This window comes from Protopterus annectens, chromosome 11.part0 (genome assembly GCF_019279795.1).
Source record: "Protopterus annectens isolate FY-2018-M chromosome 11.part0, PAN1.0, whole genome shotgun sequence".
In the NCBI taxonomy this organism is placed as follows: Eukaryota; Metazoa; Chordata; order Ceratodontiformes; family Protopteridae; genus Protopterus; species Protopterus annectens.
Window position 1 is genome coordinate 509,265,364 of NC_056745.1, and position 27,037 is coordinate 509,292,400.

General features: G+C 45.9%; 1 protein-coding gene across 1 annotated transcript in view; it reads right to left on the minus strand.

Annotated features, from left to right (window-relative positions):
* FRS2 (fibroblast growth factor receptor substrate 2) overlaps positions 1-27,037 on the minus strand; it is a gene marked incomplete in the record, with an annotated part of 1,814,279 nt that overhangs the window by 401,520 nt on the left and 1,385,722 nt on the right. The window contains 1 exon segment of the mRNA XM_044088006.1: positions 20,431-20,617. Coding sequence (XP_043943941.1) covers positions 20,431-20,617 — 187 coding nt within the window.

Here is a 27,037-nt window from a genome sequence, read left to right on the forward strand (position 1 = left end):
CTGATGAGAACAAGGTTGAACTTTTTGGCTACAATTCCAAAAGGTACGTTTGGTGCAAAAACACTTCACATCACCAAAAGAACACCATCCCCACAGTGCAGCATGGTGGTGACAGTATCATGCTTTGAGGTTGCTTTTCTTCAGCTGGAACTGGGGTTTTAGTCAAGGTGGAGGGAATTATGAACAGCTCCAAGTCCGTCACTTTTGGCCCAAAACCTTCAGGTGTCTGCTAGAAAATGGAAGATGAAGAGGAATTTCTCCTTTCAGCACAACAGTGACCCCAAGCATACATCCAAATCAAGAAAATAAGAAGTTATGTACCTACCATAACGTTCCATGTTAGTTGTCTTCTCTCACCTTCTTTCTTGCTGGATGGGTTCGGCACTTGCTAAGCTCGAGAGCTAATTTTACCAGCTCGAGGCAACCCTATATCCCATGATGCAAGGCGTGACTACCCAGATCTCATTTGGTAGCTATAGAAATATGCCCATTATCTTCTTCCAACAGAAGGAGAAGAAAGTAACCAAATGTGTAAACACAACACAGGGGAACTAGTAAAACTAGTGACCACTCACAACTGGAGTCCATAGGAAGAATAAACTCGACCCCAGAGAAGAGTACAACTTCAAGGTCTGTCCAGGCTAGGGGAAAGGAGGGAGGGCAAGAAAGAAGCAGAGAAGACAACTAACATGGAACGCTATGGTAGGTACATAACTTCTTAATGTTAAGTTGTCAAACTCGCCTTCATTCTTGCTGGATGGGACCGTCCTAGCACCTCTATCCTGGGTGGCTCAATGGAACAGACTCTTGAGAACTGTGGAACCAAACCTAGCTCTGTCTCTGGAGGCCAAGTCCAATTTGTAATGTGAGACAAAGGTATGAGGCGTGGCCCAAGTGGCTGCTGCACAAATGGTGTCAATAGGTAGCCTAGCCTGAAAGGCTGTAGATGTGGCTAGGCCTCTAGTAGAATGTACCTTAGGTTTAGAGGGCAATTCTTTGCCCCTAAGGAGATAAACATGGGAAATGGTGGAAGAGAGCCATTTCAATAAGGTCACCTTGGAGACCGGGAGACCTTTTCTGTTTTCTGCATAAGAAAGAAAAAGCTGATCAGATTTTCTGAATTGTTTAGTTCTATCCAAATAGTATCTGAGCTGGCGATGAACATCCAAATAATGCAGTTTCTGTTCCGCTCTGTCCGAATACTTCGAGAAAAATACTGGAAGATCAATAGACTGGTTAAGATTCATCTGGGAAGCCACCTTGGGCAAAAAGGATGGATTTGTTCTTAGAGATACTCTAGCCTTGTGGAAAACCAAGTAGGGAGGTCGAACACAGAGAGCATGAAGTTCAGACACTCTCCTAGCTGAAGTAATAGCCACCAGAAAAATTGTCTTCCAAGAGAGAAATTTTAAAGAGCATGTAAGCAGCCGGTTCGAAGGGGGGGGAGAATTAGGGATGTCAGCACTAAATTCAGGTCCCACTGCGGAGGAGGATCTTTAATTGGGGGCTTTAGTAGAAAGATATCCCTGAGAAAGGCTTTACAAAGCTTGTGAGACATTATATTCTGGTCCGCTAAGCCAACATGAAAATTTGAGATTGCTGCCAGCTGGACTTTGACTGTCGAAGAAGAAGAACCCGAATGAAAAATCTCAGCTAAGAAGTCCAAAACTGACTGAACTGGGGCAGTAAAGGGGTCTATGTCCCTGGACTTTGCCCAGAAGGAAAAAAGTACAGTTTTGTACCTACCATAAATGTAGATGTCCGATAGGTATGCATCTGCAGTCATAACATATGGGTTGTCCTGCCTCAGGCAGCCCTTCGGTCGGCCGGATTCCAAAGTCTGGGTCTGGCCTCGGCTGATGTCGCACTTCACCCGACGTCACAGCTCCTGGGGTATAAAGGCATCAGCCGACGCCATCTTCCTCAGTGTTTCTTGCCCCAGATGCCAGGTGCCCTCTAGGAAGGCTAAATTTGGATAAATGCTGAAAATTCCAAACAGTAGCAAACAAAAAATATATATATACATATATACATACAACAAATACACCATAATAGATTCCCCCAGCTAGCTGAAAGAGGGGTAAGCACCCTAGGAATACCACAGAGGGGTAGGAGGGTGGGTAATCCTGACTGCAGATGCATACCTATCGGACATCTACATTTATGGTAGGTACAAAACTGTACTATGTCCTTCAAGGATGCATCTGCAGTCATAACATATGGGTAGAATACCATAGCCAAACTGGGGGAGGAGGCACTAAGATAAAGATGGTGTAGTTAAGATCCCTTGTAGAACTGCAGTTGCAAAGCCTGCTCGGGATCTGGAGTATAAAGGAAGATTGTAATGCTTGGCAAATGTATGCACGGAGCTCCAAGTAGCAGCTTCTAAAATGTCTTTGGTAGCCACTCCTCGTAGAAAAGCTGTAGTGGTGGCTGTAGCCCTTGTGGAGTGAGGCCTGATATTTTCAGGAGTTGTCTTTCCATGAAAAGAGTAGCAGAATCGAATGCAATTTCCTATCCATTTTGAAATTGTGTGTTTGGAAATTGCTTTTCCTTGCACTCCTGTTGCATATGCTACCAGAAGCTGGTCAGTTTTTCTGCTGGTCTTAGTTCTGTCCAGGTAGTAGCGCAGTTGTCTATGTACATCCAAGGTGTGAAGTAGCTTTTCCCCCCTGTTCTGTGGGTTAGGGAAGAACGTAGGTAAATGAATAGCTTGGTTCAAGGATACCCTAGATATCACCTTTGGCATGAAAGTAGGATTGGTTCTCAGAGACACTCCATCCTGGTGAAAGATAAGGAAAGGCTGTACTGCCATTAATGCCTGTAACTCGGATACCCATCTTGCTGAAGTGATTGCTAGAAGGAAGGCAGTTTTCCAAGATAAGAACTGTAAGTCTGCTGATGCAGCTGGTTCAAAGGGGGGAAGTGTTAATTTTTCCAGAACAAAATTGAGATCCCATGCAGGCAAAGGTGGTTTCCTTGGAGGTTTTACATTTTTGATCCCTCTTAGAAATTGTCTGAGGAGAGGTTGAGAGAAGATAGGAGGATCCATGTTGTACTCTGCTGAAATTGCTGATGCATGAATCTTAATGGAAGAATAGGACAGGCCATTATGGAACAGCTCTGCTAAGTATTCTAGGATGTGTGCTAGGTTTGCAAGCGTGACATCTGTTCCCTTTGATGCACTCCAAATGAGGAATCTCTTCCATTTGGCTGAGTATGTTTTCCTTGTGGAGGGTCTGCGAGCCTCCAGGATAATGTCCTTGACTCTCTGAGATAAAGCAGGTTGGTTTTGTTTTATGCAATTTTCCAGGCAGTTAGCTGCAGTGTTTTCAAGTTTGGATGCAGGGTCTTGTAGTTGTTCAGTGTTAGAAGTAAAGGCCATAGAGGTAGAGGCCATGGGTTCGTCCGAGACATGCTTCTCAATAGCGGATACCAATGTTGCCTTGGCCGGTCTGGAGCTATTAGAATTACCTTTGGCTGTTCCTCCCTGATCTTCAGTAGAACTTTGTACATTAATGGGAGAGGTGGGAAGGCATAAACTGTCAGGGCCTTCCAGCTGAAAGAAAGGGAGTCCACTCTCCAGGCTTGTGGGTGGTATTCTCTTGAGCAGAATTTCTTCAGTTGGTGGTTGAGTGGGGAGGCGAACAGGTCTATTTCTGGCATTCCCCATTTCTTTGTTATGGTTTTGAAGATGTCTGGATGCAGCATCCATTCGTGAGCATCCGTGGTAGTTCTACTTAATTTGTCTGCCAGTGAATTCTCTTTTCTTGGTATGAATCTGGCCTGCAGTTGAATGTTGAGATTCAGGGCTAGGTTCCACAGCTCCATTGCCATCTGGCATAAAGGGTAGGAGTGCGTGCCTCCCTGTTTGTTGATGTACCACATGACTGTGGTATTGTCCGTCCTTATCAGCAGGTGTCCTTGCTGAAGGAGTGATTTGAATGCCTGTATTGCATGCTTCACTGCCAGCATCTCCTTTAGATTTATGTGTAGATTCAGTTGATCTTGGGACCATAGACCTTGGATACACTTGTCTTCCATGTGTGCGCCCCAGCCTAGGTCTGAGGCGTCCGTGGTGATGGTCTGCTTTGGTTGTGGTTTGTGGAAAGGCAACCCTCTGCTGGTCTGGCAGGCCTGAGCCCACCACAGGAATTCCTTTTTCAGGCATGGAATGATTGGTATCATGGTTTCTAGACTGTGTCTGCGTTGAGACCATACATTTCTTAGGTACCATTGTAATTTCCTCATATGCAGTCTGGCATGTGGTATCAAGATTATGCAGGATGCCATGTAACCCAGGGCCTGCAGGACTTTCCTTGCAGTAAGCTGAGTTTGTCTTGTCAATGCCATGAAGTAGACTGGAAGTTGTTTTTGTTTTTCTTCTGAGAGAAAGGCCATCTGAGTTATTGTGTCCAGTTCTGCACCCACAAATGTTATCCTTTGAGATGGCACTAGTCTTGACTTCTGTATGTTGACTGTGTATCCCAAAGCTTGCAACAGTTGTATGACATAGGCCAAATCCTTTATTAGTTTTGTCTTGTTGTCCGCTTGTATTAGGCAGTCATCCAGGTATGGGTAGATTTGAATTCCCTGAAGTCTGCAATGTGCAATTACTGATGCCAGGCATTTCGTGAATACTCTGGGCGCAGTAAATAAGCCAAAGGGCAATGCTGAGAATTGATAATGCTCTGATCCTGCAAGAAATCTGAGGTGTCTTCTGCAATCTGGTCGTATAGGGACGTGCAGGTATGCCTCCTTGAGATCTAGAGTCACCAGCCAAGACTCCTTGCCCAACATGGGAAGAAGTTGCTGTAGGGTCAGCATCTTGAATTTTGGTACAATAAAATATGTGTTCAGTGCGGACAGGTCGAGAATAGGCTTCCATTGAGTTTCTTTTCTTGGTACAAGGAATAGTCTGGAGTAAAATCCTTGGCCTTGTTCCATAGATGGTACCTTTTCTATTGCTCTCATCCTTAAGTTGATGATTTGTTTTAGAGCCTCTGATTTCTGGCTTGGTAGAAGGTTTGGCATTCCTCTCTTTTTTGGTAGAGTGTGGAAGTGAAACCTGTAGCCTTTGTTTATTGTTTGCAAAGTCCATTTGTCTCCTGTAATGCAATGCCAGTTTTTTGAAAATAAAGCTAACTTTCCACCCAAGGGTGCTTCCAATTGTTCCCTGGTAGGCGGGGTCAGAGCCAAGTCATTGTGTCTGTCCTGTGGAAGTGGTTGCAGTCGCAGCTGTGGGGGCACTCCTCTGGCTGTCAGGTTGCCACTGACGGCCCCTGTAGGCACCCCTTGATTGACCTCTGCCTCTTGGGCATCTATTTCTGCCTCTCTGTGCTCTGGTGGTGTCTGGAAAGGACCAATTCTTTGAAGGCCAATTTCTGCTGAACCTCGGAGGTTGGACCTGCAGAAAATCCTTGACTGTTTGCACAGATTTTGCTTTTTCTTCCACTTTCTTTAGTACCTCCTGTGCAGGGGAGCCAAATAAACTTTGTTTCTCCATAGGGGGATCTAGGAGTTTAGATTTAACATGGTCTGGCAAGGATTGCTCATTTAGCCAGGCATGCCTTCGAATCACTGCTCCAGTCATAGCTGATCTAAACGAAGCCTCCAGTGCATCATAGCCACATTTTAAAAAATGATTACTGACCTGCTGAGAATTGTGTACCAACTCCTGAAGGGACTTACGGTCTAAAGGTTCAGGAGAGGAAAGCTTTTTATTCAGCTGATCTAACAAATATTCCTGGTACTGTATCATGTGAAATTGACAATTTAAAACCCTGGCAGAAAGAGTATCAGATGTATAAACTTCTTTACCCCATCTCTCTAATGCTCTTGATTCTCTTTCAGAGGGTAGGGGGTTTTGGGCAGAGGCAGCTGCAACACCCTTGGGGCCCTGAGAAATGGTTTCTGGGTCTGCAGCGTGGGCCTTGTACAAGTGGAAATGAGAATCCGGGACCCTGTAATATTTGTCAGATTTGGCAGGGGCCGGGGGAAGAGAATCAGGGGCTGAACAGGCATCATTGTATGCATCATCAACAACTGATAGTACAGGTGGTATGGCTAGAGGCCTATGCTGTGGTAAATGTAAAAAAGTCCTTAGCCTTTTCCTAGAATCAGAAAAATCCTGACCCTGCCATTGGAAATGTTCCCTCATTGAATGTAGAGTTTCCTCAAATGAAAATTCTTCTGGGGGGGAGGCAGAAGGAATGGAGTCTTCTGCATCCGAATCCTCATAAGGTGAGTATGGTCCTTCCTGATGGTCTGATAAATCTGATCCATCCGAGGAATAGTCAGAGGAAAGAGGTTCAGGGGGTTCAGTCCTAGGCCTTTTTTCAGGAGGTGGTTGTGAGGCCCTGTCTGGGTGAGGTTGGGATCCCCTTATCAAATAAATGAGGTCCTCAGCAAGGCTGAGAATCTGGGAACTTGAGGAAGGTCTGTGAGGGGGAGCTTTTGTAGGTAAGGCCTTGGAAAGTTTAGCTGCTTTAGCCCTGGAGAAGGCCTTAATAGACATAGAAGCAGGGGGTCTAGCTGCCCCACGTGCAGGAGTAGAAATGTCCAACGGAATGGTGTCGGACAATTCTTGTGTGCCTGCTTCTTCGGTAGGAATTTCTGTAGCCGACTCAGCCGGGGCCTCTGAGGCCTCGGTCGGAGGCATGCTTACGGCCGAAGGAAGAACCAAGGACTCTGTTTCAGCCGAAACCGAGACACTCGCAGTAGGCCTAACCGTCGTTTCAGCCGAAACCGCGGGCCGCAAGTGTCGGTCCTTTTCCTTGCGTTTTTTAGCTAAATGAGTAGTCGGAGTCTCCGACAGCATTTTATATGCAAAAGCGGGACCAAAAAACTCTTCTGCAAACTCCGACAGACGTCTAATTGTCCGTCGGTTGAAGGAGGCACAGGCTAAACAAGCTGATACGTCGTGGTCTGGGCCTAGGCAAGGAAGGCAGTAAGAGTGGAAATCCTTATGAGGTATTTGTTTCACACAAGTTAAACAATTATTTACTTTTTCTGACATCGGCTGAGGCAAGAAAGAGTCCCCAACGAGGTACTTAGCTTTTTTAGAAGTCTTCGGTAGCTGAAATCTCTGGATCTGACCGACCGGCACTTGCAAACAGCTTCTGCTTCGGGCACCGCGCGGCAAGAAAGACTGAGGAAGATGGCGTCGGCTGATGCCTTTATACCCCAGGAGCTGTGACATCGGGTGAAGTGCGACATCAGCCGAGGCCAGACCCAGACTTTGGAGTCCGGCCGACCGAAGGGCTGCCTGAGGCAGGACAACCCATATGTTATGACTGCAGATGCATCCTTGAAGGACATCGCTGCCATTTACTAGCATAAATCTTTCTGGTAGAGGACTTTAGAGAAGCTACTATGATATCCCGTACAGGATTAGAAATCATAGGAAGCCTGGCTAATGAAGGAAGTGGAGCAACCAAGCGGTGAGGCTGAGAGAGCGAATGGCCTGGTGCAGATAACCCGACTGGTGGGTCAAAAGATCTGGAACTGGGTCCAGACGCCAAGGCTGTACCAATAGATGGCGATGAAGGAACAGGAACCAAATTTGTCGAGGCCAGTAAGGGGCAATGAGAATCAACTTGGCTCTCAAAACGGTAGCTTTCTGAATGACTTGAGGTATCAAGGGGAATGGAGGAAAAGCATAAAGAAGTCCCCGGGGCCAAACCTGGGTTAGAGCGTCTCTGGGGGGTTGGCCTGGGAGTGGATAGAGGGAGAAGAAGTCTGGGCATTTGCTGTTTTGGGGTGTAGCAAAAAGGTCACAGCAAGGGAAGCCCCACTTCTGAAAAATCTCCTCCACTACTGATTGAGAGACCACTCGTGAGGCATGAGAATAGCTCTGCTCAATCTGTCCGCAATGAAGTTGGATTTCCCGGGGATGTGCATTGCTATCAGAAACCGATGAGAGGAGATTGCCCACTGCCAAAGTCTGAGAGCTTCTCGACACAGTGGATAGGACTTGGTCCCGCCCTGTTTGTTGATGTACCATACTACGGACATGTTGTCTGTCTGAACTGCAATAGTTCCTAAAGGAAGAAAGTCGTTGAGGGCTTGCAATGTTAAAAGCACTGCTCTTATCTCTAGGACATTTATGTGCAGATGGTATTCGAAGGGTTGCCAAGTGTCATGGACCATCCTGCCCTGATAATGCCCCCCACCCGATCAGGGAGGCATCCGATGTGACTGTGGCAACCGGGGGAACAAACGGTCTGCCCTGGAGGACTTGAGGGGAAGAAATCCACCAGGTCAGGTGACTCTTGCAAGATTGTGTCACGATGATCTCGTGGCGCATGGGAAGCTGCTGGAAGGACCACTGGGTGAATAACATCCATTGCAGTAGCCGCATATGGAAGCGAGCCAAAGGAAGAAGTACGATGGCAGCCGCCATAAGTCCTAGCACCTTCAGGACAAACCTGGCCCTGATCTTTTTGCTGAGTAGGATGATCTGAACATATTTTTGGATGTCCAGAAGTCTTTGATCTGTGAGTCTTGCTGACATCCCAACAGTGTCTAGTTCTGCGCCTATAAAGGTAATAGACTGGCAAGGTAACAAGGAGGACTTTTCGAAGTTTATGGAAATTCCTAACTGGCTGCACATCTGAAGAGTGTAGTCCCTGGCCTGGAGAAGTTGATGCCTGGTGGTGGCCGTGAGGAGCCAGTCGTCTAGATACGGAAACACCTGGAATCCTTGACGTCTCAGGTGAGCCGTGACCGCTGCCATGCATTTGGTGAACACTCTGGGGGCTGTAGTGAGACCAAAGGGCAGGGCTCTGAATTGAAAATGACTGGTCCCCAGCCGAAAGCGGCAAAACCTTCTGGAGCGCCTGTGAATTTTTGTGATAGTATGCATCCTGAAGGTCTACCGAGCACATCCAGTTGTCCTTGCCCAAAAAGGGTAAAATGGACTGAAGCGTGACCATCCGGAATCTTGCCTTCTTGACAAACTTGTTTAGTCTGCTGAGGTCTAGAATTGGTCTCCAATCTCCCGTTTTTTTGGGGACCAAAAAGAATCTTGAGTAGATCCCGGATCCTATTTGGTCTGCTGGAACTGGCTGGATGGCTCTTTTTGCTAGAAGTTTTGATACCTCCAGCTTTGAGAACTCCCTTAGACCGGGTGCAACGTCTGGGAGGGATACCTTCTGAGGAACAGGATAGTTTTCGAAGGGAATCTTGTAACCCTCGGATATGATCGACTGTACCCAAATGTCTTGAGAAAGGGAAAGCCAGGCTGTTGGGTACAGCGACAATCTTCCCCCGACTGCCTCCAAGGGTGGACAGTCGGGCAACACATCAGGGATGCTGGAAGGGTTTGTCAGGGAGAGGCTCTCTGCTACCCTGATTCTGCGGACCCCCTCTGCCCCTAGGGCGGCGTGTGTTATTACCCCCTCTGCCTCTGGGGGTAAACTGACCACGTGCGTCCGGCGTGACTCCCTGAGATTTACGGAACCACATCTTCCCTCCCTTCTGACCTTTAGGATAAGGTCTTGAAGGGGTGGAGAATCGGACTCCTACGGCAGAAAGAGTCTTGCCGTCCTGCTCGCATCTGGTCAATGTTTCCTTCACCTGAGGTCCAAACAAAGCCGAACCATCGAAGGGAGTACTTGTGAAGGACGCCTTAAAGGGATCTGCGAAGTTGCAAAGCCGCATCCAGGACTGACGCCCAAGGGCCACTCCTGTGCCTGCGGCAATACTCGCTCCATCGGCCCCATAAGAAATGAGCCGCATGGAGGAGTTTAAGGAATTTAGGATTCCCAGCTGCGAGGTAATTTTTTCTTGAGCCCTGGCAGCTGACTGATCCTGTACTACCTCACCTAGTTCCTTGAGAATCTCTCTCTGAAGCCGGGTAATGTGACAGAGATAATTCAGCGAGCGCATAGTGAAGGTCGCTGGGGAAAAAATCCGCTTACCGTACCTATCCATGGTCCTAGACTCCTTGTTAGGAGGATGGACAGGTACAGAAGGATCGGCAAGTTCCTTCTTGGTGGCAGCTGCCACCACCATAGCATCAACAGGGACACCCTTGGTGAGAAACTGCTCGTCTACCGGGGCAGTGATAAATTTAGATGGCCTCCTAGGGACTGGTTCCACAGAATCCGGGGCCGCCCATGCCCTTCGAGCCACCACTTCCATGAGAGGGTCAAAAGGCGGAGACACCCAGGAGGTGGAAGGTCGAGATCCAAAAGCCTCCAGGTATACTGACTCATCCGCGGAGGGGTTAATGGAAGGCCAGTTCCCCCTCTGTTTAAGGAGTTCCAAGATGTCTGAAAAGGAGACATCCTCAGAGGGGGACTTTGGGGATCCCTCAGACTCATCTAAGTCAGTATCAGATGTTGTAGACTCAGGGGAGTCTATGTGCTTCCTCTTGCACGTCCTCTTACGCGGGGGTTCCCCCGAAGGATCAGGAGAAACCTCGGAAGAGGAAGTTCTTCCCAGTGGGGAAACCTGGGGCGATGGATCTCTGGGTCCGGGAGCAAGAGAGTGGGAAGAGATATCAGCAGGCACCGAGGAGGGGGGAGCTAATGGAACCGACTGTTGACTCAGCTGAGGGGCTAGAACACTCATCACCTCAAAGGCTCCCCTTCCAGGGAGGCCAGAGAGCTCCCGCTCTGAAGAAACAGGAACTCCCGGCCCTGCCGAAAGAGAAGGCTCCGAGGCCGATGTCGGTGCCAAACTCACCAACACCGAAGCTCCGAGAGGGAGAACGGGGCCGGACAAGGGTCCGATGCCACTCGCCCCCTCGGAGCCGACGCGGGAGTCACGACGACCGGATCCCTCCATGGAAGGCATCATAGAGGAAATCGGAGTCGAAGACGAAGGAGCCGAAAGGGGTGGCATCGGCTCTGACGCACCAACAGTCAAGGTTTCGAGAAGCTCCAGCTCCGAACTCTGGAGGAGAGTCAAAGGAGGAAATTCAGGGGGATGAGTGATAGCAGTCTGCTGAGATGGGCTATGGAGCATCTGGGCCAGTGCCTGTGATTTCAGCAATCTGCTTACCACTCTCTCCAAGTCGTGGTCAGAGAGCCTGGAAGACCTAGAAGATCGGCTCAGATGGCTCCGCTCCGAATGCAGAGATCCCAGAGTTGAGCGAATCGACTCCAGGGAAGGAGACAGAGACCTCTTCCTAGTCGGAGCCATCGGAGTCAAAGACCCCTCGGTTCCAGTCGGAGCCGATAACTTATCGGCTCCAGTCTGGGACATGGAAATGTTGGCTCCAGCCGGAGCCGACAGACTTCGATGCAGGTGTATCGGAGCTGGCCGGCACCTATACCACCGCCTTTAAGAGAGAAAGATTAGCTCCGGCCGGAGCCGACCTAGACTCCGAAGGAGCCACAGCCGAAGGCTTCGAACTCAAAGCCTGGGGCTTAGGTGGCTTAGAGGGCTTCCCCGACCCGGTCTTGGTCGGGGAGCTCTCCGGCTTCAATAAGCCTCGTAGGATTAATTTATTCCTATGTTCCTGCAGGACTCTGTGGCTAAAAGAATGACAAATGGCACAGGAGTCCTGCAGGTGTAGAGGTCCCAGGCAATACACACAAGAAGTGTGACCGTCTGTCAGACATCTTCTGACAGCACGAGTCACACTTCTTGAAGCCTGAGACCTTCGATTCTTTGATCATAATTATGCCCAGTGCACAAACACACACACACAAAGTTAACCCACACAGTTAACTTAAGAAGAGGGGGGGGGGACTAAAGTACAGTTTTGTACCTACCATAAATGTAGATGTTTGAAGATCCACATTGCTGCAGTCCTTACACTTGGGTAGTCCGCTGTCCTCGGTCGGCCCGAATATCAAAGTATAAGGCTGACGTCGGTCAAGGCGCATTTGACTGACATCAGGACGTCAGGGTACAAATGCGCATGACCGATGTCATATCCTCAGTCTTTTCTTGTACCAGATGTCAGAAGACCTTAAAAATAAAGGTCAAAACCAAAAGACAGCAAACAACCAACCCACCACCCTTGCACTAACTATATGTACAATATATACACAATACACAATATGTACAACCCAACCCACACAACCACCTCTAACTACAGAGGGGACGGAGGGAGGGTAAATTGGACTGCAGCAATGTGGATCTTCGAACATCTACATTTATGGTAGGTACAAAACTGTACTATGTTCTTCATCTCACATTGCTGCAGTCCTTACACTTGGGTAGAATCCCAAAGCAGAGGTAAGGGAGGATGGCTAACTACGAGGAAGCAGGAGCTGCCAAGATGCCCTGCAAAACAGCAGTGGCAAAACCAGCCCTGGATTTAGAGTAAAGTGGCAGGTGATAATGCCTAGAGAAAGTATGCACTGAACTCCAAGTAGCTGCCTCCAAAATATCCTTGGTTGCCACTCCCTCAAAAGCTGTTGAAGTGGCAGTAGCCCTAGTGGAATGAGGTCTAATCCCAGCTGGAATCTCCTTGCCATGATGGGAATAACAGAAAGCAATGCAAAACCCAATCCACTTAGAAATAGTTTGTTTTGACACAGGCTTGCCCTGAGAACTCAAAGCAAAAGAAACAAACAACTGCTGAGACTGCCTGAACCCTTTAGTTCTGTCCAAATAATATCGCAACTGCCTGTGTACATCTAAAGTGTGCAAAATCTTTTCCCCTTTATTTTGGGGATTTGCATAAAAAGTAGGCAAATGAATAGTTTGGTTTAAAGCCACACTAGAAACCACCTTAGGCATAAAGGAAGGATTAGTACGTAATGATACCCTATCCTTATGGAAAATCAAGAAAGGCTCAACCGCCATAAGGGCCTGCAATTCAGAAACCCTTCTTGCAGAGGTAATTGCCAACAAAAAGCAGTCTTCCATGACAAATATTTCAACTCAGAAGTAGCTGCAGGCTCAAAAGGTTGTAGAGTGAGTTTCTCCAACAAAATTGAGATCCCAAGCAGGAGTAGGAGCTCTTCGTGGGGTCTTATATTCTTTGCCCCTCTAAGAAATTGCTTGAACAAAGGATGAGAAAACAATGGTGGGTCACAATCATAGTGAGCCGAAATTGCTGCAGCATGAACCTTAATAGAAGAGAAAGACAAACCTTTGTCCAGTAACTCAGTAAGATATTGAAGAGCCACACTCAAATTAGGCTCAGAAACATCAAAATCTTTTGCTGCACTCCAAAATAAAAATCTCTTCCATTTATCTGCGTACACTTTCCTTGTACTAGGCCTTCTAGCTTCCAAAATCACATTCAAAACTTGTTGTGGAAGTGGAGACCCTCTATGGTTCAAAACAGAATATGCCAGGCTGTTAGGTGAAGAGAGTGAAGCTTGACATTGAGCAAATGGCTGTCCTCCTGTGACAACAGGTGTGGAATCGAAGGCAAAAGCCATGGAGGCTTCCGTACCAGACTTCTCAGTAATGGGTACCAGTGCTGTCGAGGCCAATCTGGAGCTATTAAAATCATCCTTGGCTTGTCCTGTCTGACCTTTAGAAGTACCCTTGGGAGGAGAGGCAGAGGTGGAAAGGCATACACATGAAGATTGCTCCAATTGAAAGAAAGAGCATCCACTTTCCAAGCTGTGGGATGAAACCTTTTTGTGCAAAACTTTGGCAGCTGATGGTTTAGTGGAGAAGCGAACAGATCTATGTCTGGAGTTCCCCATGACACTGTCAATTTCTGAAACACATGAGGATCCAATTTCCACTCGTGGGGATCCAGAATTGCCTGCGCAACACATCTGCTAAGGAGTTCTGTGCTCCTGGCAGAAACCTTGCCTGAAGATTGAGCTGTAAACTGAGAGCAGTCTCCCACAAAATCATTGCCTGCATAGAGGATAAGAATGCGTTCCCCCTTGCTTGTTGATGTACCACATGACAGTTGTGTTGTCTGTTAGAATCAACACCTGCCCTGGAAGAAGTAAATCCTTGAAAGCTATTAATGCAAACTGGACTGCTAACATCTCCTTTAGATTGATATGTAGATGTTGTAGTCTGGCAGGCCACTTGTCTTGTATCCACTTTCCATTTAGATGAGCTCCCCAAGCTTTGTCTGAGGCATCTGTCGTTAAAATCTGACTCGCCTCTGGCCGGGTCACAGAGAGTCCCTTGTTTAGGTGACATTCCTGAGCCCACCACAAAAATTCCTTTTGAATGCAAGGTATTATTTGAATGACCGTGTCTAGATCCTGGCAGTGCTGTGTCCATACATTTTTGAGATACCATTGTAGCTTCCTCATATGCAGTTTGGCATTGGGAAGCACCAGAATACAAGATGCCATGAACCCTAAGGCTTGAAGGACTGTCCTTGCAGTCAGCCCGGACTGATGAGATAGCTGATGGAAGTAAAGGGATAGACTCTGTTGTTTGTCCGGGGTTAAAAAGGCCATCTGGGATGCTGTATTCAGTCTCACACCCAGAAAGCACATGTCTTGAGAGGGTACTAGACTGGACTTTATTTCGTTCACAGAATACCCTAGGCATCTTAGCACTGCTATCACATATTCCAAATGACGAAGAAGCTCTTCCCTTCCTTGAGCCAGAATCAGGCAGTCGTCCAAATAAGGATAGATCTGTATTCCTTTCAGCCTGAAGAAAGCTATCACTGGAGCCAGAACTTTTGTGAACACTCTGGGCGCAGTAGATAAGCCAAAGGGCAATGCAGAGAACTGATAGTGAAAAGTCCCAGCTCGAAAACGCAGATACTTCCTGCAACTTAGTCTGATAGGAACATGAAGGTAAGCCTCCTTGAGATCCAAAGTTACCATCCAATGATCTTTGCCCAGCAGAGGCAAAAGCTGTTGTAACGTCAACATTTTGAACTTGGGAATGTCCAGATAAGTGTTGAGGATAGATAGATCCAAAATTGGTCTCCACGTGTTCCCCTTCTTTGGTACTAGGAACAGGCGAGAATAAAATCCTAGGCCCACTTCTGGCATAGGAACCGGCTGTATGGCCCCTAGTTGAAGTAACAGAGAAATTTGCTTGTGAGCCTCTATTCTTTGTTGAGGAGGAACGTCTGGCATGCCTCTGAAAGGAGGCAAGGTATGGAAATAAAACCTGTAACCTTGGTGTATGATATCCAATACCCATTTGTCCTGGGTAATTAAACTCCAATTTTCTTTGAAAAGTGCCAACCTTCCTCCCAAAGGTGCTGCCAGACGAGAAGGCTCTGGCAGCTGAAAAGGTAGGTCATTGGGTCTGCTTACGAAAGGACTGACCCCTGCCCTCACCTGAAGACTGTGCAGGAGAACTCCCTGTTCTAGGCCTTAAAGAGCCCTGAGCTCTGCCCCTACCACGTCTAGATCTACCCCTAGACTGGGAATCATAAGAAGGATACGTCCACCCTTTAGCAGGCCAATTTCTGCTAAACTTTGGAGGCTGAACCTGCAAAAAATCTTTAACAGTCTGCATAGACTTAGCTTTGTCTTCCATTTTCTTTAAAACCGTCTCAACAGGGGGACCAAACAACATGTCAGATTGTAAAGGAGCATCTAAAATCCTTGTTTTAACATGTTCAGACAAATTTTGATCCCTTAGCCAGGCGTGCCTGCGAAGAACTGACCCAGTGGCAGCCACCCTAGACAAGGCCTGTACAGCATCAAAACCACATTGCAAAGAATGCTTACCCACTTGTTCAGAAACATGCACTAAATCTTGCAACTCTTTACAATCAATACCTACTGCCAAAGCATCAACCTTAGACTTTAATTGTGAAAGGAGATAGTTTTGGTATTTCAACATGTGAAACTGGCAAATCAAAGCCCTCATAGCAAGAGTGGAAGAAGTATAAACTTTCTTTCCCCATCTATCCAAGGCCCTAGCCTCTTTGTCTGCAGGAACCGGATTCTTAACAACAGAAGCCTTAACACCTTTAGGCCCCTGGCTAACAGTTTCTGGGTCTGCCCTAGGACTCTTAAAAGATACTTATGAGCTTCAGGCACCCTGTAATACCTATCCGGCTTAACAGGAGCAGGAGGCAAAGAATCAGGATTAAGAGAAGCCTCTGTAAAAACATCTTCCACCACATCCAAAACAGGAGGTATAGCCAAAGGCCTATGCTGGGGTAAAACAAAATTCCCTAAGCCTTTTCCTGGAATCAGAGAAGTCCTGACCTTCCCACTTAAAATGCTCCCTCATGGAATGAAGAGTTTCTGAAAAAGAAAAATCCTCAGGAGGAGAAGCAGAAGGAGTAGAATCATCCACATCAGAATCAGAATAAGGAGAATACTCCTGCAAGTCTTCAGCCGAAGACTCTGAAACATCTGAAGCCTGCTCAAAACCCCCCAGCTCAGGCTCCACCCTAGGCCTCTTATCAGGAGGGGGCATAGAACCCCTAATCAAAGAAAACAAATCTTCTGCCATTTTAAGCATATGCTTCTTGGGCACAGTACCTGAAGAGCTAGGGGTAACACCAACTGAAGCTAAACCTGGCCTGCCCCTGGGAGAAGCCTTAGAAACAGAAGGAGAGGGCCTAGCCACCCTAGGAAGGGAGGGGAGTATAGTAACCTGAAAAGCCCCCTCAGCTTGACTTGCCTCCTGAGAGGCCACATCTTGCAAAACTAAAGTCTCACCCTGGGAACACAAAGAAACCTCCGGTGGAACCACCGGCTCCACCGACACCTCTAAAGAACCGGCGTCCGGTACAGACGGTTCTTCCAGCCTAGGCTTAACTGCTTTGTCCTTGCGCTTCTTTGTAGAAGCGGGCGTCGGAGCATCCGACGGCATTTTATAATTGCACCGCTTCCCAAAGACTAACCTTGCACAATCCAACCTCCTCTTTATAGTGCGTTTATTAAATCTAGCACAAGAGCGACAGCCAACAACGTCGTGCTCAGGCCCTAAGCAAGGAATACACAAAGTATGATAATCTCTATCCGGTATCTGTTTCCCACAAGAAATGCAATTATTGACTTTTTCTGACATCCGGTAAATCACTGAGGCAAGAAAAAACTAAAATATTCCCCAACGGGGTACTTAGCCAACTTTGAACTCGGTCTGAAACTTCGAAATCGAAAAATCTCAGAACGCCAACCGGCACTTGCAATGCTGCTTCTGCATCGGACCATGCGGCAAAAAAGACTGGGGATATGACGTCGGTCATGCGCATTTGTACCCTGACGTCCTGATGTCAGTCAAATGCGCCTTGACCGACGTCAGCCTTATACTTTGATATTCGGGCCGACCGAGGACAGCGGACTACCCAAGTGTAAGGACTGCAGCAATGTGAGATGAAGAACATCTACAACACTCAAACACCCTGACAGGAATTAAGGAAAGGGAGGCTTAAGGCCTGCTAGGGAATATAACTAAACCTATTAGGTTGAGGGAGTATAGGGTTAAGGAGATAGCTATAGAAAGACTAACTCTAATACTGAGAAAAAATAGGCTGGAAAAAGGGAAGATTTTTAACTGTAGAAAGTTAAATCACAAAAAACACTACCTGAGCTGGTAAAAGAAGACCTCTTCGCGAAGCGGCAAACGAGATCTGGGTAGTCACGCCTTGCATCATGGGATATAGGGTTGCCTCGAGCTGGTAAAATTAGCTCTTGAGCTTAGCAAGTGCCGAGTCGGAGCCGAGGATCGGCTCCGAACCCATCCAGCAAGAATGAAGGCGAGTTTGACAACTTAACATCAATGGTTTTACCAGAAGAAAATTAAAGTTTTGGAATGGCCCAGCCAGAGCCCAGACCGAAATCCAATAGAAAACCTGTGGGGTGACCTGAAGAGGGCTGTGCACAAGAGATGCCCTCACAATCTAACAGATTTGGAGCACTTTTGCAAGGAAGAGTGGGTAAATATTGCCAGGTCAAGATGTGCCACGCTGATGGATTCCTCCCAAGAAGGCTGAATGTTGTAATTAAATCGAAAGGTGCTTCAACAAAGTATTAGTTTAAGGGTTTGCACACACATGCAACCAGCTTATTGTATTTCTTTTTTTTTTTTTTTTTTATTTTTTCCCCTAACAAATTTGTTTGCTTTCCAATTGAATTGTACAGGTTATAGGTCACATTAAAGGTGGGAAGTTTTGAAATTATTTACTGTGGTCTCATTTTTATACATCACAGACACCTGGCATTTTAACAGGGGTGTTTACACTTTTATATCCACTGTACTTCCCTCCAAAAAGGGAGCAACCAAAGTGAGTGAGAGGGAGAGGAGTTTGGCAAGATGGCAGGGTGCTGTTTCCTTGGCAGAAAACTATCTATGGGATACTGCAGCAGTTAGAATTATCATCAGCTGGTTTGACACGGCAACTTCTGGTTCAGGTTTAAGAAGCACCGTCTCAATTTTAGGCCTTGACCTAAGGCAGGAACAGCTTGCTCTGTGTTCAGCAGGATATATAGAAATGTTTCTATCGTCCCTGGTGTAAAGTTTGATTTGGGAAAGTTCAGGGAAAAACCCCAAGTTAGAGGAGAATGAACAGACTGTCTCTGTGATTAAGGATAACAGGATAACACTGGATCTTCTTTGTTTTTTTTCCCTATGCTTGTCAAAGTTATACGGCAGCAGAATAATCTGACCACTGGTGAATACTGATATAATGGTTTCCAGACAGCTAAACATGCATAAGGTTATATACCACTTAACTCCTCCCAACTTTCCATCTTTTAAAAACATTAGATGAAAGGGGTTGAAATGAACTAGCACCCCCTTATGAGATACATATATATTTTGATTACCTAAACAAAAGTAAAACTGGATCAGTGTGTTTTTTGTGTGCAGGGGGGGGGGGGGTAATGCCAGTTACCAAGCATCAAAAAGTATCCACATCAATACAATTCTAGACTACCAATTATCTTGGAGTCCACTGTTTGTCATATCCGTCACTGCTTCATGCCATTCTGCACTTCCTACCTTGATGCCACCATGAAGGAGCAAATATGAAGCCCTTGAGACTCCAGGTAATTTGGAAAACTGGGTACTGCTGACATAGCACAGTACTAGTACTGGAAATGATCTTGTGTGCCTCTAAACCTATGTCACTGTCTGTAGTCCCTGTAAACTAGTACATATTATTCAACTCTAGGGTCACTAACAGCTTCTAGCAAAAGCAATACTGGCATTTTGAGCTTAGTCAAGGAGACACCTGTTCAGCCTGGATAAATCTACAATGGGTTTCCATATAGGTGACACAGCCTGGAGTAAAATCCATTCACTTACTCTGGCAAGAGACCCTGTCTAAGGGATTTACAATAGGAGATTAGCAAAGACAGTCTTGTTCTAAATACCACAGGGCTGTGAGACATTTCAAAGAACAAAAGAAAGGCTTTAAAAATGTTTTGGTAATGACCATTATACCTACTGCCTGTCAACCATCAGCCCACTCACTACTAACTAATCTGTTCATACCTCGGGTAAGAAGTGATCATAGGAGACCGCCATCAATATGGTCATCAGTGGTTTGTAGTTTTCTGACAGTAATGGCCCTAGTCATCATTTCTAAAGGACTGACCATGCCTGAGCACTTGCCCGACAATCTTGTTATGCCTTTCCTGCCACATGGACGTGCATGCTACTGTATACAACTCCTCAGAAGGCTACTGCTCATTTTAGTTTTACAGATTAGTGCTCTTGGGTTCATGTCATCTAGGAAGGGAAAATGTCAGGTGGGAGGCAGATTCCCCCAGAAAGAGATACAGATTCACACCTTCAGTCAGCAGACTGCGCACTGTACTCACACATTACTCAAACCAGATGCGTGAAACTCACCCAACCCCACAGTACTCTAAATGGTCTACATATGTTGCAATTAACCCTGTACTTGTGGCTGAAAATGATCTGATGAGCGGTTTACCTACCTGAGTAACAAATTAAAAAAATGAAAAACAGGCAACTGTAATTTGGAAGGCAAAACAACACAATGAATGTCATCACCCAACAAAAAATTATACCAACTCAAGATATCAAGATCACACAGCTGAAAAATCCATTGGGGGGGGGGGGGCAAGCAGCTTTGAGGTCTCAGTGAAATTTGAAGGAAATCATCCAAATATGTATGAATCCACCTGGTAGTACCTAGTTGAAACCATCAGTCATCAATAATCTACACATGAAGAGACTACCTTCCTTCCTGCAGACATGCAACACATTCAACTCTTCACAGATACTAGTTAATTTTTCACTAGCAGTTTACATGGAAGCATTAACCACTTATAACACAATTCTGTAAACCATCTCATTCAGAGATGAAAAAAAAACAAAAAAGCAAACTGCAATTTTGTCAATGAAAAACATTACACTGCACTTTACCTGTTGAATAAAACAGCTTTAATGCACAGTAATGACAGACAATGAAACTATCAGAAGGGCTCTAACTATAAAAAGGCATGACAATGATCCTGATTTATAAGCTGTATTGCACTTGAAGATACCCATGGATTAACTGTGTGTGTACTCTGTGCAACTGAAAGGCGAGGCTACCTAGCTATACTACAAAGGACAATGCTCATCACACTAAGCAATACATACCTTGTCCAGTCTGGCATCTTCGACCACTTTCAAAAGAGAAGAGATTGGAGTCATAGCCATATCGACGAAGGCAAAGATATGGCCATTTTACAGCATCTCGTTTGCGAGTGTGCAGTACCAGTTCTGTATCAGTTAACTCCATTATGCCAGCACCTAGTTCATTTCCATCATCATCTACATTAATGACCTTGAGGGGAAAAAGCAACAAGTGAGATGAAAAAAAAAACAGCTATGCAGTATGCCTCCAATATTGAAAACTTACAGACTTGCAGTGCTTTACATTTCTTGTGCACATTCCCCATTCCTCATCTCAAAGACTACAATGGTGTAATCAGTAGGATTCCTCAGGAAGGCATACATTCTTACAGTTATCAGCTGATCTTTGAATTAAGAGGACTCTGTTCTACAGCTGGGTTATTTTGTCCCCCCCCCCAGTAAACACCTTCACAGAGGGGTACCAGCTATAAGGATTCATACGGAGATGTCACAACTATTAAAGGATGCTCCATCCCTCAAACTGTCAGTTTACTCTTTGCCAATAGGAAACACCCATCTGTAAAACAATGAAAATTTGACATCCTAGTTCTAAATACAGGATCAAAAGATAGGTTTTGTCCAAAGCAGAAGAAAAGTACAGTTGTGTACCTACCATAAATGTAGATGTTAGAGTGTATTCACTGTTGCAGTCATTACACTTGGGTTATCCTGCTGGCAGGCTACCCCGCAGTCGGCCAGAATTCCAAAGTCTAGGTCCGGCATCGGTTGTGGTCGCCTCTTCCCTGACGTCAGTGCGTCAGGGGTATAAAAGATGCAGCAGATGCCATTTTCTTCAGTTTCTTGCCCCAGGTGTCAGGTGCCCCCAAATAGGTAGGCTAAAAAAGTATGCCAAGAAGCATGCATGTACTAAAATAAATCCTTCATCTACAAGCAAATACACCACATGGGCTGTATAGAATAGAGAAGTACATAAAAGTCCCAGCAAAGAAAAGGGGGATGGCGGGTGGGTAACCTGGACTGCAACAGTGAATACACTCTAACATCTACATTTATGGTAGGTACACAACTGTACTATGTTCGTGTTTCACTGTTGCAGTCATTACACTTTGGTTGAATCCCAAAGCTGAGGTTGGGTGGCTGGGCCTAAATAGGATTAGGAGAGGCTACAAGGCCCTGCAGAACTGCAGTGGCAAAGCCTGCTCTGGATTTAGAGTAGAGAGGTAAGTGGTAGTGCTTGGTGAAAGTGTGCATTGAACTCCAGGTCGCAGCCTCTAGAATGTCTTTGGTTGGTACTCCTCTGAGGAAGGCTGCCAAAGTGGCTGCTGCTCTGGTTGAATGTGGCCTACTGCCCTTAGGCACTGATTTGCCATGTTGTGAACAAAAGAAACGAATGCAGTGTTCTATCCATTTTGAAATAGTCTGCTTTGAGACAGGCTTTCCTTGTGATCCTGCAGCATAAGTTACAAACAGTTGCTCAGTCTTTCTGAAAGCTTTTGTTTTGTCCAAACAGAAGCGTAGCTGTCTGTGTATGTCCAAAGAGTGCAGACGTCTCTCCCCTTTATTCTGGGGATTTGGATAAAATGTTGGCAAATGAATGGTTTGGTTAAGAGCCACATTGGATACTACCTTTGGCATAAATGTTGGGTTTGTCCTTAGAGAAACCCTGCCCTGATGAAAAATTATGAAAGATTCCACTGCCATTAATGCCTGTAACTCGGAGACTCTTCTTGCTGAAGTTATTGCTAGGAGCAGAGCAGTTTTGCATAAGAATTTTATATCAGCTGTATTGGCTGGCTCAAAAGTAGGCAGTGTGAGCTTTTCTAAAACAAAATTGAGGTCCCATGTAGGTATCGGTGCTCTCCTTGGGGGTCTTATGTTTTTTGCCCCTCTGAGGTACTGTTTTAGTAGTGGATGAGAGAAAATAGGAGGTTCCGTATTGTAATGAGCTGAAATGGCAGAGGCATGGATCTTAATTGAGGAGAAGGATAGGCCTTTGTCCAGCATCTCAGTTAGGTATTGTAAAATCTGAGGTATTATTTGGAACAGGTGGTTCGAGTCCTTGTGCCTGGTTCCAAGCACAGAATCTCTTCCATTTTTCTGCATAATATTTCCTAGTGCTGGGCCTCCTGGCTTCTAAAATGACATCCATAACAGTTTTAGAGAGAGGTGTGGTCTGAGTGGCTATGTCTGCAGTGCAGCCAGATTTAAGGTTCTGAGTTGACTGTGCAGAATCTGATTGTTTTGTTGAGTCAGAAGATGAGCAGTTTGAGGTAAAGCCCAGGCTGGGGCTTGAGACAAGCTCTTTAGGATTGGGTACCAGTGCTGGTGTGGCCAGTCTGGGGAATCAGAATAATTTTTGGCTTTTCTTGTCTGACTTTTAGGAGCACCTTGGGAAGAAGAGGCAGTGGAGGAAAGGCATAAACTGTCAGCATTTTCCAGCTGAATGATAGAGCACCCACTTTCCATGCTTGTGAGTGATAAGTTCTTGTGCAGAATCTCTGTAGTTGGCAGTTGTGAGGGGAGGCAAAATGATCTATGTCTGGGTGTCCCCATTTCCTTGTTATCATGCTGAAAACCTGTGGATTTAGTTTCCATTCGGGAGGATCCATGAGATTTCTGCTTAGTCTGCCAGAGTGTTTTTCTTTCCTGGCAGGAATTGTGCCTGCAGATGTACTTGATAGGTCAGTGCTGTGTTCCACAAAGTCATGGCTTGCAAGCAGATGGGGTAGGAATGTGTGCCCTCTTGCTTGTTTATGTACCACATAACTGTGGTATTGTCCGTCTTTAGTAATAGTTCTTCTGGATGTAGTAGATCCTTGAAGGCTGTCAGGACATGCTGTACAGCTAGCATCTCTTTTTGATTGATGTGAAGATGCATTTGTTCCTTGGGCCACGAGCCCTGAATACATTTTCCTGCCATGTGTGCCCCCCCCCCCGGCATAATCCGATGCATCTGTTATTGCCTGCCTGGCTGTGGGTAAGGTGAAAGACTGTCCCTTGTTGTGGTGACAGGCCGGGGCCCACCATTGAAACTCCTGTTGCAGGCAGGGAATAGGAGTTATTATTGTTTCCAGGCTGTGGCAATGTTGAGTCCAAACACTTTCTAGATACCATTGTAGTTTCCTCATATGCAGTCTTGCATACAGAATTAGTAGAATGCAGGATGCCATGAAGCCCAGAGCCTGCAGAATTTTTCTTGCAGGGAGCTGGGTCTTTGTTGCCATCATTTGAAAGTAATTAGTCAGTTGCCTTTGCTTGTCTGGCATGAGATAAGCCATCTGGGCAGTTGTATTTAAGCTTGCACCCAGGAATATCATCTCTTGAGAGGGCACTAGTTCTGACTTATTTTAGTTTACTGTGTACCCTAAGCAAATTAGTAATCTTTTTCCAAACGCCAGATGCTTCAGTAGAATGTCCTTGCTCTCTGCTTGGATAAGGCAGTCGTCCAAGTAGGAATATATTTTAATACCTTTTTGTCTGCAAAATGCAATTACTGGTGCCAGGCATTTTGTGAAGACCCTGGGCGCAGTAGATAAGCCAAAGCAGTGCAGAGAATTGGTAATGCATTGAGCCAGCTATGAATCTGAGGTATCTTCTGCAAGATTGTCTGATTGGGACATGCAGGTATGCCTCCTTGAGGTCCAAAGTAACTAGCCAAGCCTTCTTGCCCAGCATGGGTAGAAGTTGCTGCAGTGTTAACATTTTGAATTTCGGAATATCCAGGAAAGTATTTAGGATTGACAGGACCAGTATTGGTCTCCAGGCTTTGTCCTTTCAGGGGTACCAGGAAAAGTCTTGAGTAAAAATCTTGTCCCTCTTTAAATAGCTCTCATGTCTAGGAGAGCAGAAATTTGTTTTTGTGCCTCTGTCCATTGGTTTTGTGGCAGGTCTGGCATATCTTTTGATTTTGGAAGGGTGTGAAAGTGGAACCTGTAACCCTGAGAAACAATATTCAGCATCCATTTGTCCTGGGTGATCATGTGCCAATTTTGTGAGAAAAGTGCTAGCTTTCCCCCTAAGGGAGCTGTCAAAAGGTAAGTACTTGGCATTTGTAGAGGGAAGTCATTGGGACTGTTTCCTATATGGTTGTGATTTGTCTTTCTCCTCCTTTGGGGACTGAAGCACCCCATTGTTTAGGTCTGTATGAGCCTTGGGGCTGAGATCTGCCTCTTGGGCATCTGTATCTGCCTCTTTGTGGCCTGACATCGGAAAGGACCAATTTTTAGAAGGCCAGTTTCTGCTAAATCTAGGTGGCTGAACCTGTAAGAAATCCTTTACTGTCTGCATTGACTTTGCTTTATCCTCCATTTTCTTTAACACCTCTTCTGCCTTAACACCAAACAAAGTATCATGCTGTAGTGGAGCATCCAATAATTTTACTTTAACATGATCAGGTAAACTTTGTTCTTTTAACCAAGCATGCCTTCGAATGACAGAGCCTGTAACTGCAGCTCTGCAAGAAGCCTCTAATGAATCAAAACCACATTGCAGAGTATGCTTTCCCACTTGTTCAGCTGCATGCAATAAATCCTGCATTTCCTTATTGTCAGGACATTCTGAGTTTGTAAGCATTTTCTGTTTTAAACAAAGACATGAGGTATTGTTGATATTTAAGCATGTGAAACTGGCAGTTTAAAGCCCTTACAGCTAAAGTAGCAGAAGTATAAACTTTTTTCACCCATCAATCCAGAGCTCTGGAATCCCTATCAGAGGGGACACAGTGGAAGCTTTAACCCCTTTGGGACCCTGAGAAATTGTTTCTGGGTCAGCAGCAGGGTTTCTATAAAGAAATCTATGAGAGTCTGGGACCCTGTAGTACCCATCTGGCTTGACTGGTGCAGGGGGTAAAGAATCAGGAGACAAACTGGATTCAGAGAAATCATCAACAATATTAAGCACAGGGGGGATTAGCCAGGGGCCTGTGCTGAGGCAATAAAATAAAGTCTCTGAGCCTTTTCTTGGATTCTGAATAATTCTGGCTCTCCCAATGGAAATGCTCCCTCATGGTGTGCAAGGTTTCCCCAAAAGAGTAATCCTCAGGCGGAGAGGCTGAAGGTATAGATTCTTCTGCATCAGAGTCCTCATTGGGAGGGAGAGAATATCCCTGATCTGAAGAAGAATCAGAGGAAATAGAAACCTGGTCAGAGGAGTCATAGTCGGTGTCTTGCCTAGGCCTTTTATCAGGAGGGGGATGGGAACCCCTGATCAAAGTAATTAGGACCTCGGCCATTTTAAGCATCTGTTTCTTTGGCATGGATGACTGTCCAGGAGAATGCTGTACTTGTTTCCTTGTCTTCAATGGTGTTTTTGACTTTGCCTTGGATGCTGTAGTGAACTTAATGGTAAGCTGTGATGGTCTGAAAACACCCTCAGAAGCCGATGCCTGCTCAGCGGCTCTGGACCCATCTGAGGGAATAGTTTCTGCAGGCCCAATACCTTAAGTTTCCAGAGGCCTAGGTGTCTCCACATGGGAGTCGGATGCAGCCTATAGCTCTGAGGTAGCGGGTGTCAGGGGCTGCGAAAGCGCCTCACTGAGAACCGGCCTAGAAGAGGCTCCGTCGTTGGTTTTGGACCTCGGATGCCTGTCCTTTTCTTTGTCTTTGCGTTTTTTTATGAATTCCAGTCGTCGGTTGTTCCGACGGCATTATGTAGTTAAATCTTCAGCCAAAGTAATGTAAAGCAAAATCAAACAGACGCTTAATAGTGCGTTGGTTGAATCTAGCACAAAACCGACAACTAGCAACATCGTGGTCAGGGCCTAGGCAAGGAATACAGTAAGAGTGAAAATCCTTATGAGGTATTTGCTTCCCACAAGAAATACAATTGTTAACTTTTACTGACATCGGTCTGGAGCAAGAAAAAGTTACCCCAACCGGGTACTTAGCTTTATTGAAGACTTCGGTTCTGAAATTCAATTTCGAAAATCTCAGGAGTCGGCCGACCGGCACTTGCAAACTGCTTTTGCTTCGGGCACCGCGTGGCAAGAAAGACTGAAGAAAATGGCGTTGGCTGCATCTTTTATACCCCTGGCGCACTGACGTCAGGGAAGAGGCGACAGCAACAGACGCCGGACTTAGACTCTGCCAGCAGGATAACCAGAGTGTAATGACTGTAACAGTGAAACACGATGAACATCCCAAGTGCCATGAAGTTGGTGGAAGCTCCCACCTATAGAAGGAATGAGGGGGGAATTCCTGATCCATCAATGCAGGATCCTCTATGTAGAATGAGGGATATAAAAGAGATACTACTTTATTGCAATAATGATGAACACCCAGCTGAATTATAAGCAACAGAAAATCTTGCTAGAAGCAGCCTGAGAATCACATCAGGCTCAGCAATGAAACAGTGCAAGTCAGCATCTAACTAGAGTACACAATGCCTAGGTCACTGACAGACATGTACCTAGAGGGGGAGCATAACAGGCCCAAACAATAGTGACCAAATCTGTCAAGGCCAACCCAAGAAAACATTACAGGCAGATAATCAAGACGCACGGTCAAGATAGCAGGATGGATCAGTTGGCAGAAAGTACAGTTCTGTACACTTGCTATAAATGTAGAGGTTAGTGTGTCTTCACTACTACAGTACGTGCTTGGAATTTCTTGTT